At 38.9% G+C, this 12,799-nt stretch overlaps 1 protein-coding gene across 1 annotated transcript; it reads left to right on the top strand.

Annotated features, from left to right (window-relative positions):
* The first annotated feature begins 468 nt into the window (after positions 1 to 468).
* LOC146478803 (ceramide phosphoethanolamine synthase-like) lies at positions 469 to 12,567 on the top strand. Its single transcript, XM_085112437.1, has 4 exons — positions 469 to 3,274; positions 8,534 to 8,656; positions 10,714 to 10,794; positions 11,863 to 12,567. Exons 1-4 carry the CDS (start codon positions 2,510 to 2,512, stop codon positions 11,887 to 11,889), a joined length of 996 nt encoding a protein of 331 aa, XP_084968563.1. The 5' UTR covers positions 469 to 2,509; the 3' UTR covers positions 11,890 to 12,567.
* Positions 12,568 to 12,799: the final 232 nt, after the last annotated feature.

The following is a 12,799-nucleotide window of genomic DNA, read 5'->3' as shown; positions in this document are numbered from 1 at the left end:
GATCTTCCCCAATCGTTCTGATGTAATGTTGACATAGATGAATGTTGTGTCACTAGTAGACTGTTCACAGTCCCCCTATTTTTCCGTGGGATTCTCGAGACCGGTATGCTTCGATGGAACCGCCGCCATCTTGGTTTGTAACAGCGAGCGCGATCTGGGGAGAGTGTCTAAACTACCAAGGGGAGCGGGAGTGGGTGTTAGTATAGTTGGGGATGGGAAGTTTAGACAGTCTCCCCAGATCGCGCTCGCTTTTACAAACCAAGATGGCGGCAGCTCCATCGAAGCATACCGGTCTCGAGAATCCCACGGAAAAATAAGGGGACTGTGAACAGTCTATGTCACTAGCACTTAGGACACAAATGTTTGACAAGACAATTAACTCTATAGTGCATGTTTAAGTGCCAGGTGAACCCATGGAATTCCTACTGAGGGTTAACGGGAGACCCCATGAGACTGCAAAGAAAAAAATGTTTGTCTCGTCCGGTCTCCCATTTCCTATTTTTTAGTGCCGGACTGGAAACGATCGTGAATTAGCCTGTTCACAGCCACCTGCTCTCCAAGTAAAAACATTTCTGGAGCCGGAGCGGGTGGCTGTGCCGGCACAGGCTAGCTTGAATAGGCGAAAATGTACTGAACAAAAACTGAGCCAAAATTTCAGTTTGACCGTTTTTTTTTTTTTACCGCAGACCTGCCAACCCCCGATAAAGGAAAATCTGGAGACCCATTATGAAAAATCTGGAGATTCAACAGAAAGTAGTGAGATTCTATTTTTTCCTGATCAAGATTAAACGAACCCTTTTTCGCCATTTTGATCCAATTGCTTTCCCACGCCATGTATGTCGCATGAACTTGCAAACACTACTGGGACTCAACATTGAATCGAAGCTCGGTTAAAGGTTAACTTCTGTCTTCACCGCTGAATAAATTATTAGCAGAGGACTAGGAACTCGGCGGCAAAAAACGGTAAACAGGCAAGCACAAATCACACAGTTCAGTGAGTACTGTCAGTGTTTCCCTTTATTAGTTGATCACTTTATGGCACCAGCATTCCCCATTTTATTTCCAATTTTATTCAACAAGGTTACATTTCATTTCAGAATGAGTTTTCCCCAAAAACCGTGAGATTGGGAGTCTTGTCGTGAGGCCATGAGAAAAGAAAAAAAGAGAGAGCCGGAGAGAGTGAGAGTTGGCGGGTCTGTTACCGGTCTGCCGCAAGACGTGTGACTGTATAGTGTATTCTTCTAGCGTCATAAGCTTGGTCTTTGAGGCGTCTGAAGAAAGATTAGAATTTTGAATTTCGCTACCCTCAGTTCAGCTTTCAGTTTACATGTATCGAGGGCGAAGCCTCCTCTTATAGTATATGGAGTACCCTCTACCCTCTTCTTTCGGGTATCCGGGCACTTACGGCCCTCATACTGGAACTGGGCCCGATCACACCTTGCCACTGTTCTGTACTCACTGCAGAAAAATGACAAAAATGTCAGTTCCACTAAATTGAAATTACAGTACAGTGCACTAGAGGCGGAAGAAAGTATCAGGCGAATTGAGCGTGCTGCATAAAAAAACTTTAATTTGATGAAAATAAAAATCGGCCCGGTTCCCCTCTCAGTCCCATCCCTTGCAGAGATTTTGTCACGTCAGGCGAACAGTCTCCGAAAAAACTCCATTCGGTCATACGCTTCACGCTGTAGTGCCAACAAATCAGTCGATTTCTCTGGCATCTGAAAAATGGTGACCTTTGGAATTGCGAGGGTTTTCCCTGATGTGGCGTGATATGGGCTGTTAATCTTCACGGCTAATGATTCAGTGTATTGAACACACCGGTGATCAGCAGTGATCTCGTTTCTATTTATTTTGAGGCACGTATTTATAAATTTAAAAAAAAATTAAAAAAAAGTTCTTTTTAAAATAGAAAATGCAGTACTCTTAATCTCTGAATAAAAATGTTTCACTTCGGGATAAACAGGTAGTATTTCATCTTATGTGTTATGTAATTTTCAGTTGTCTTTTATAGACCGGAAAGCCATATATGGCCCATATGGTCTACTGTATATCGGATGGGGCCTGATTTGAGGTATTTGTCACAAAAAAAGGTCGTGGTAGGTTTGCAAGTCTTGCTCCCTGCAAGTGCTTTTTGTAAGTTGCATTGAATCTTTTCAAACGGATATTTTCCGTGTTTTTGCAAAGCAAACCAAAGTGTAATATGTAAATCACTGCGGTACCAAAGCACTGTCAATTGTTCCCTCCTAATATGGAAGTAAGTGACTATTGTTGATTGTCGGCTTGATCACGTGGCCTTTCAAGCTGAAAAAAAGTGAAAAAAGAAATCTTTGAAAAGGGAAGCTCAGACGTTTCTTTTGTCGATAATAATTTGAATTGAAGGATAGTATGGAATGAGAAAGTCTTTTGGTTTCTCACAACGGCTTTGCGGCACCAAAAGTTCAATTATTTTTCTGTGAAAACCGACCCGATAGCTGTTCCTGTTGAGGACAACGTGCGGCACGACAAGATGGCCGGTTGTGAAGAAAGCTGTGGCTTCTACTTCGTTTTCGCGCTGGTTACGTTTTTCGTGTGGATGGATCTCAGCTTTTTCGATGAACTTGGGGAACATGGCTCGTTCTACAATTCGACGATGGCCGAGCAGATGATGTTCCCGGTTAAATCGATAAAAATACGGATGCAAGACCACACGGATCATTACGTAAATCTCCCTTGGATGCAATTTTTCAACAAAAACACCGGCATATACGCTGTTCCTGGCGTAACTCCTAATCTGATAACTGGAATTCACCTTTGTCTAGCTATCCTTGCTGCCAAATGCTTTGTCTCAGGATCTCTTGGTATTCGACGGCTCGGGGCTCTGCTTTACCAGCTTCGCAGCCAGTTGGATATTTTAGATGGTGTTGTCTTCCGTGCTCAGCAACACATGAAGAACAATTTTATGTCCGTCTGGGGTTCCATGGGTTATCTTATCGACGCTTTTGCCGACATGTGTGGTGGTCTTTTTGTCGCTGTTGCCTGTACGATTTTCCTCAATCGATACCCTCCGTGGAAGCGTGTTAGGGCGAAACCTCACGATGAACTAGAATCGGGAAGAAAGGTTGTGAGTTTTCAAAATGAGGAAGAAGAAAGATATGTACACGTTACCCGTCGCTCAGTCAACATTAAAATGCTGCTTGTTGTGGTCCAGATTATCGCCAGAAGTGGTTTTTGGGATCATTATCTACATTCTTACGTGGAGTTACTGGAGAAACCAAACCCTGATATACCAAGAGTAAGTGGTAATGATTTGTAATGACTGTTTTTCCAGCAAAGATAATTTTAATGAGGATCTTGATAAGGTGGCATAAAAAGCGCCTGGTACAAAAAGCAAGATGTCTTTACAGTTTATATTCACAAAATAGGACAGATGACAGATCAACCATGTAATGGTGATTTTACTGATGAGTGCTCCAGACTATTTACAGTCAACCCAGGTCACGCGTGAACGGTATTTTCGAAATTTGAACGGAATTTTGAAATTTACATGTCAGTTTTGAACATCGCCAACGAGATTTCAGAGTTCCCGCATAAATTTCCCTAGCTTATTGACAGGATAAAGCTATGCATTTTTCTTTACATTGCAAAATCGAATATTTCAAGAATAACAATTGTTTCTCAAGTATTTTGAATCTTTTTTTCAGTTAATGCGTCTTTTTCGGAACGATTTTTAGAGAAATGTCCAACATTCCATTCACACGTCGGACATTACAAAGAGAAATTCGAATGTTCATTTCATTCTTGGAAATACTGTTCACGCGTGACCTGGGTTGACTGTAACAATTATTCCATGAGCGCACATTGGGTACGAGATGATAGATAGCCAACGAGGTGCTTAGCGCCGAATTGGCTATAATCATCTCATATCCAACAAGTGTAAGTGAAATAATTGTTTCATTGAAAGCAATCAAGAAATGTTGTATGATATGGCTGGTTTCCCTTAGTAATAACAACCAGAAGATCGGTATTTCTCAGGCATGGTATAATGGCTCATATACCATGGCCACTGGAATTGCATTGTGTGGTTCCAGAAAATATCCATGCCCCGCCCACAGAAGGGATTTTTCATATGCCCCCCGCCCTCCCCTGTGGATTTTCCAAAATCGACCCACAAAATAAACCCCCCTCCCCTCTGGAAATTCCAGTTAACGTTTTTCCGCACACCCCCAGGAAATATTTCTATTTCTACTAAAAGCAAGAAATAAGCTTATTTATTGTTCAAGAGGCTGAATTTTGATGCTTCCGTGTGTTTTCTAGTAAATTAGCGTATACTGTGACCAACATATGAGCAGAAGTCGCATGGTAATGTACTTATCAAAAATGCATATCATCTTTACAACCAACTCCGCCTTGTTATCCTGACAAAACAGCAACCCTTAAATATAAACGAATAAATATCAAAATGCAAGTTCACATTCAAGGGCGCTGGGGAAAGAAACGCTTTACACTGCACCAGTAAAAACAAAACAATCAAAACAGTATCAAATTTCTGCGCCCAAATATTTACATATTTCAGAAAGAATATGGTGTCTCAGATTACATGTACATGGAAAATCTAATCTTTCTTGGCCTTTAACAAAGATTCCACTGTTTTTAATGTTTTCCAATGTGATAAGGTTCCCCAAGCCATTCTTCTATAGTAACTGTTATTTTTGTGTCATGAAATATTTTTCTCTTTTCCCGCAACAATATTTTAGTTTAGCGTTCCGTTGTCTCGTCGTGTGATGGTCAAAATTTGACATGTCGCTGATTTCATTTTTCTTTTATTTATGACTTTGTTAGACTATGGTAAACTGTCTGCTCTGGAGACCTGGCAGAGCTAGAAAATCTTTAGATTTTTTCCATTCAAAGTTTAGCCGAAAATGACATTGAAAGCAGCATGCCTGCATTCGAAAACATTTCAGCGCACACGCTGGAATGTTCTGTAAACCAAGTTGTGTGAATAATGGCTTCATGCACTTCCTGTGAATTACTTGGGATGCCTTTTGCAGGTTTTGTAATATGCAAATGTAATGATTTAATCGTTAATACAACATGATTTACCATGGGTATCAAAGAAATTTTTCCCGTCTGTTGTGCAAAATTATATTTAATGTTTTGAGTTAAAATTTGTGAAGCATTAAGACATTGTTTATTTATCTGATTTATATCACACGTGGCTTGTAAATTTTGACAAATAATATTTGTCTCCTGAACTATAATATTGTTTTACTGTGTTTTTACTTAGTTCTCAAAGAGTTATTTTTATCGGGATCAGGGAACTGTTTTCTGTCTATTCCAAATTACTACAGTCACTGTAGTTCAATGTTGACGCAATAATTCAGTTCAAAAAATATTTTTCATGCTGGCGAATGACAACGAAAAAATGCGACGTAAGTATCTGCCAGCAGAGATGATATAGTTTGAAGTGAGAGAAGTACCTAGTTAAATATGTGTGGCAGATATTCGAGCGAGTGTAATTTACAGGATTTACTCATCTTATTTCCACAACATGGGCTTCGCTTACCAGCCGCTGTTCGGGAAAATGACTGGACTCAAGCGGTGACAGAAATTAAGCCTGACCACAATGAAAATATTTTGTGCTGTTAACAAGATTTATTTTTGCGTCCGCGGCTCGGGAGCAAAAGGCAAACAAGCAAAAATTGAAAATATCCTCTCAGGAATTTCCTGGACCCTTGACCCCCCAACCCCTCTGGAATTTCCAATCCCTTCCATGGGGGAGGTATGGATATTTTCTGGAACCACTCATACAATGTTCCAGTTTTTAATAATAAAGGATAACCAACTATCCCAGCTAAGGGGGGGGGGGGGGGGGATTATTCCGCTATATAAGCTCCAGGTTGCGAGTGAAAAAATCTCCATCAAACCTGCAAAGTAGAAAAACTCAGATATTGAACTGCAAGCTTGCGACAGCAATTCTGTAAATGGTTCTTCAGCGTACCCCAGTGACCGCATTTCTGCCTGCAGCTGTTCTTTCAGATTGATAGATGTCAAGCCCACCCTCGAAGCCACTGCAGCTTTCCTTTTCTTTGCAGAATTTTTTCTGCCCGGAAAATGCTAAAAATTCTGACTGGTAATACAGCTGCAGTCACACACTCAACTATTTTCCCACGAGATGCTAACCGACACCAGTAATCTCAGGGGACTTAGCAGTAGGTCTGGTGCCATTCTATTGGCTATCAACATTAATTGGTGCATGCACAGTGTTGAAATATGGCGCAGCAGGGGCGTAAAATGTTTGTAAACCTTTAGAAGCGGAAAAACCTACTTTGTTTTTATGTGAGTGTGCTTTCTTTAAAGTAATTTATAGGGTATGAGGATTTGATGTATTGCCCTGAAATTTGGCCTGAAGATTCCCAAGACATTGAGCAAAAAAAAAAAAAAAATGTGTGAGGGATTTTCCTTATTTTATAATTGATCTCCCGCAATGGCATTCATCGTAAAATGTATCGGTAAGTTATTGATCATCAAAATTGACAGAAAAATTGCAAAGCAACCAACAGAAATGCTGAAAAAGCCTCACACACTTTTGAAGATTAATGCATTGTGATAGATATAATGCAGTAGTTTTGATTCTGTGGTCAAATATTATTCCATACCTGTAAATTTGCTCAAAGAGATGTCAGTCGTTTTGGGCTTTTGAGATGCACTCTCCTTATGGTTAAAAAAAATCAAAGCGAAATAATTTTTACCAGGTAGTGCTTTGTATATGATAAGTGTAGCTTTGTACTGATAAGTGCCCACCTTGAATAAGCACCCACCCTGAAAGCCCAAAAAATTAATAAACGCCCACCCTGAAAGCCCAAACACTTAAACAAGCGCCCACCTCACCCCTGCCCAACAAACATGTCTGTACCAGCCCATTGTGAAGTAAGACGAGCCTCTGTTGTGTTCCAAAATTGGTCATTTAGATACTGTAGTCAATGAACTTTTAGATTGTTTGTGGCTTGTTCATGTTAGCTTTTACACTTTGTTTTGTCTAGTTGAAGCGAACTAAACTTGTTATCCCTTGTTTTGTTATTCTCTAAAAATGTCTTTGCTTGCTGAAAATGATGGGAAAATAATAAGCACCCACCCTCGAATAAGTGGCCACCTCGATTAAGTGCCAACCGGCATGGGCCCAAAATTAAATAAGTGCCCAAGGCGGTTAATCAAATAAATACGGTATCTTGGCATTCAAAATCTGGATAGTAATTTTTTCCCAAAAAGACGAAAATAATACAATAATGTGACCAACTCAAAAGGTATCATTTATTAGTTGTTCACTGGCTTAGCAATTGGTTTGTAAAAATAACATTCACCCAGTGTGGAATATTTTCACACCACTGCCCTACTGAGTCGACAAGTTTAAAATTTATGCACAAGTTAAATTGTCATGTCATCACACTGGTGTTAACATGGAATTGCTATCCAAATTATGTTGTACAATGGCAAATCCTTCTTTGCTTTACTTTCAGAAACTCTTTGAATTCCTTTCTTTGAGCCATTGAAGTATGATTTAGAATTTTGCTTTCAACTCCCTGAATTCTACCATTTCTCTCTCAATGGTTTCGGGGCGCAAACAAGCAGAAAAGTGATCCTGCTTTACAAATGGATAAAAATTCAGTTTTACCACTCAGACCCTGTGGGCATTAACCTGCGAGCAGAGGCCCTTCGATCTTCCTAGATAAGTAAGCTCGAAGGGCCTCTGCTCGCAGGGTATGTGGGCATTTGATGATTACATGTATTCCCCCCCCCCCCCCTGTTTTATTATTGCCCATTTATTACATTTGGGAGACAAGTTATGGTGAATGTTGTGGCTTATTGTAAAACGGTAGTATATTTTTGTTGATTCTTATGACAAGCCTGTAATACAGGTACCCTAATTGATTGGTTGTTTTGTGTACACACGACATCTATGTAAAGTGTTGTAGGATTTTGAAATGCGTTAAAACCCTACTGTAGTTGCAGCAGTTGAGAGACAGCATCAAATCATAAAAGGTGCATAAGATTTTCTGAACGATGTGATCTGCTTGTTCATACCGTATTTGAATGATATGAACCGTTGATGTTTATACCACATTTCCTCTAAATTATACCCCTCCCAAGGGCTTATTAATTTTTAGGTCTCACAAAGGAAGTGGAGGAGCTTGTTAACCTTTTCCACTAATTTCCCACACACTACAGTGACAAGAAATAATGGTCGTCACGTTGTCATGAATGTTATCTTGTTAAGTCTACTCTGTCTTATCATTTGTCATTTGGTGGTGTGAGCTACCCATTGTGACCACCCACAACAGACATGATTAGGTGATTCCAAAACTTACACTTCAATTTGAAACCAGGGTGATGGGCTTCAACATAATTTTTTATCTCTAAAATGGAGCGCTCAGCAGAATGGGAAGGCAGGGTAAAATAGAAGAAATAATTATGGCAAATAATTACAAGGTTAGCATACCGGCAGTCTTTTCATCTTTCAGCCTTATTTGACAAATACCATTTGTTTGTTTTACAGGAGTTACAGGATGAAGTGTTGAGCTATCGCAGCACATGGGCTGTCATGTGGCTGTGGAAAGTGTCAAGTGCTGATGCATTTTTACAATTCACAATGTTGGCAATCCTATTTGACAAGCTATGGGTAAATATACTGAATGTTGTATTAAAACACATTTTTACGTGATAAATTCTTATTACCTTTTCAATTCCCATTTTCCTAAGTTGAGGACTGTCTTTTTGTTGTCACACCTTCCTTAATGGATTTGTAACTAAATAAATAAAAAAAGGGGTCTAAGGGAAATTAAATGTGACTTAATTGATAATGGTAGTTTCTCAAAATTTGATCTTTATTTCATTAAAATATGTTTTGACTAAAATTTGACTCAACTGTGTAAATCAGTATAGTTTTGACAGTCTTCTGAAGGAGTAGAAGCAGAAGAACAGAGTTTTTTTGTAAGCATTAGCATGCAAAATTCAAATCAAAGTAGCTGGCTTCTTCAGTTCATTTGGACATCAGTGTACCATTTGAAGGGCTGGGAGCATAACCGACCTATGTCCAATTTCAGCCCGTTTTTCGATGTAGCTCGGATTTGTCCAAACTTTTGCATGTGAACTGCAATTCGATTGAAAACCATTGTGCAGTATTTTTTCACGCCGCTTTGTGTTTAGTATTTTAAAATGCCATTGAGAAATTTTACCATCTTGTAAAGATATATCGGTAACATTATAGACACTGGATGACCAAAAGGACAATGCACTAAGGATTAAATACTTGTATTCAATATACACTTGTTGTCTTTGAAACACGGCACACGAAAGCGGTGTTTTTCGTGGGAGCAACGAGAAGAATGCTGTCACGCTTTTATTTGACCGTTACAAACTACTACGTACGTGACAGAAATGTCCGAAATGTAAACAGTTACATTCTCCAAGAGAAAATGTGTCCATTTCCTGGCGTAAAATCCAGCTTTGTCCCTTTTGTCGACATATCACCCTTGATAACGCAAAATACTAGCATTCTACACGATTAACAGGAAGACATGTAGCCATTTCAACGATTAACGGCAGTTCTATTAAAAGGTAAAGACTATCTATTCTTTTCACGAGCAGTCGGTGTTAACCTTTGAAAATCTATGTTAATCGTACTTTTATTGAATCATTGCCTTGAAATTGTCAAGTTAATCGTTACATACCGAATATCAAGCCTGGCAAACCACAACTAAGGCTTGCAAAACACCTTGCACATGGCAGGATTTGTCTCTGATGCTCCCGCGGGATTTGATAATCGAATTTAAAAATTCGCCACGGCACAGTCATCACTACCAAGGAGGGATTCTTTGGACAACATTTCCACCAGTTCCTGTGAACTGCATCCGTCAATTTCATAACTTTTCAAAAGATCCATAGATGTCGTGTGTTTACAAACTTCACCAAACAAAAGCGAAACCAACTAGCCAGTACGATACGCAAGTTGTTTATCCCAACTGCCTTGATCTATTTTGGGCTTGTTACAACCCGCAAAAGCAAACCATGATATCATCTCAAACGTTACTTATAGAAACAACAACTGGTGGGACTAAACACGGCTCGTGGACAGTGGAAACTTTTAGCCTACTGATAATTTGGAAAACGAGTCTGACGTGGACAAAACCTATAAAATAATTTGCCTTTCAAGCGCGTTCACTTGTAGACAAGCAAACTACCAAATCCCCCTCCCCCTCCCCCTGACTCAATGTTGTCTTTTGGGTCACGAACAGTTTCCTGGCAAGCATCACTTCCCACATCAACATTGCATAAGGGGGAGGGGGGGAGGGAGAAGTAACTGTGGTAGAATTATGAAGTGAGAAACAGTAAGTGAGTGGTTTTTTGGCTGTCTGTATTCGGTTGTCATTGCATAGGGGGAGGGGGTGGGGAGGGAGAAGTAAGCAAGTGGTTTTTGTTCTGTTCGTGTTTGGTTTTCTCAAGGAGTTTTGTCCACGATTGTAAAACTGCGAAATGTTTTGAAAACCAGGGAGAGCCAAAATTCAGACAAATCCGTGCAAAATCAAAGGCCGCGCTAAAATTCGACATGAGTCGGTTATGCTTTCAGACCTTCATTTGTAGTTACTTTTTAATGAAACCACTGGTTTTGATGCTGTTAAAACAATGCACATGTACATTATGTATTGGATTGAAGTGTCTTGTTTCTGTCATTGTCAGGTTTGGGTGCAAATGTTGAACTACTTTGGTCCATTAGAATTGGCATTTGTGATTGTGTTTTCTCAACTTCATTTAATGGAGGTATGATAACTTTCATTTGGATTTCATACTAAGATTGTGATAGTGAATCCATAGCTCAATATAAGCATAGCTAAAAGCATGAACCTTTTATAACATAGTGACAGCAAAGTAGTGCGCAGAAAACAGGTTTTATTTGTGATTGATTACAAAATTCTCTCAATATGCTGTACAGAAAAACAAAGGTTGTTGTTGGCTGGTTACAAACACGCCACAATGGTATGATCTGAATGATAATGTTTCATCAGAAATTGTCAATTAAAATTTGCTTCTTTGTATTAGTTAAAGTCAATGAAAATGTAGATGAATGAGTTTCCAAGCTCACAGAATGTTTAAGTGCTCATTATTTTGTTCAAATCAAAGTTAAAGGCTTGAGCTAGGGTTTTGATTCATCGCAATGGAGAACACTCAATTCCAAGAGAAAAGTCTGGTAGTTCTTCACTACTTTTGTCCATTTCTGGGGAAACTTTGTAAAAACTTTAAGAGACGGAAACCCAAGTTTGCCTGATTTGGACACGTCATCTTATCGACGCACAGCTGTGTGTATGTTGAGAAATGTACCATGATGACGTCAATAGGAGGTAGATTGGGTGCTACATGTCTTAAAAGACTCTATCAACACTAAGGTATATTTAAAAGTCTCTGTTCTCATTTGAGCAAAAACAACAAAATATTTTCATCCATGCATGCAAGTTATCAACGCTGATATACAGTTGATGTCATTGCTTGAAAAAGCTTTATCTTTGAGGTCGCTAAAAACAACACAAATTTGTGATGTACAGTTTTATATGATTCATTGTCATAATCTTAAGACTTAGGACTGTTTATTGTTTATTTATTGATATAGTTAGAATGTTAATAATTATTGATCATGTATGATTTTTTTTTTCGATATTTTTGAATTTTTATATTTTTCTCGGCATGTTAGCATGACTGTATTGCTAGGGGCCTTATCAGCCTCATCAACTCGAGTTGAAATAAAGTTATACTTACTTACATGTACATGTTAGACTGGGGCTAAGCAAGTAATTTTTAAGAGAATAACATTTTTATATTGTTTTCCTTTTTTAGGTGAGGGCATACCTGCTTGGGACATAAGATGTTAATGCAAAACTTTTTCACAGCGTTCTAGTTCCTTTTTGGAATCAATGCACTGATGTTTTACTGTAATGTACAGTTACTACAAACTGTTCTAGAATTAATATATGCATGTACAGTCGACTCACGATAACTCGAACCTTCGAGGGAAATTAAAAAAGGTTCGAGTTATCGGGAGTTCAAGTTTTTGGGGGTAAAATTATAAATAAAATGACCTGAAAGGAAAGGAAAATTGGTTCGAGTTAGCGCGAGGTTCAAGTTTGCAAGGGTTTGAGTTATCGGCAGTTGACTGTATTTAATTCCCAGTTCACTTTTGATTTATTATGTCATGTTGTAGACATTTGACCTCAACATCTTGTTATACGGCTGCTCTATTATTGATGAGTTCAATGATGTTCCAAGCATGTATGATGTAATAGGTTAAACACGAGACACAGTGTTTCATCACATATCATACACCGAGAAGAGAGTTGAATATAGAATGCGTATCGGAGTATTTTTGACAAACTTTGAGGTTTTTTATATTGTGATGAAACACTGTGACGAGTGTTTGAGATAACTTCTCAAACAAACTGATTTTGAGGGGGAAATTAAGGATGCAAAAACAATGATTTTTTTGTGAGATATCCAAACAAGTCACAGTGCATGATTTCCTTTGTCTTTGGCTTTTGAATTATTAACAAGATGCCTGCTATACTGGCATTACGCGTGATGCTGGGGCTGATTCATTTATTCCAACTGTATGCTTCGCCGATTGATAAAACTATCCTTGCTAATGGAATAGTTTGAGTCACGACGATCGCGTTACGTTGTTTTCCGTGTGTTACGCGACTCAGACTATCAGCGGAAATTTGTCAAATTCCATTACGATAACGTAAGCTTCTCAATGACCTCTTTTCTGTCTCGCGTC

Source organism: Pavona decussata, unplaced genomic scaffold (genome assembly GCF_977016875.1).
Source record: "Pavona decussata unplaced genomic scaffold, jaPavDecu1.1 SCAFFOLD_64, whole genome shotgun sequence".
NCBI lineage: Eukaryota > Metazoa > Cnidaria > Anthozoa > Scleractinia > Agariciidae > Pavona > Pavona decussata.
The sequence above is the reverse complement of the archived record's forward strand: the minus strand, read 5'-3'. Positions and strand labels throughout refer to the sequence as shown.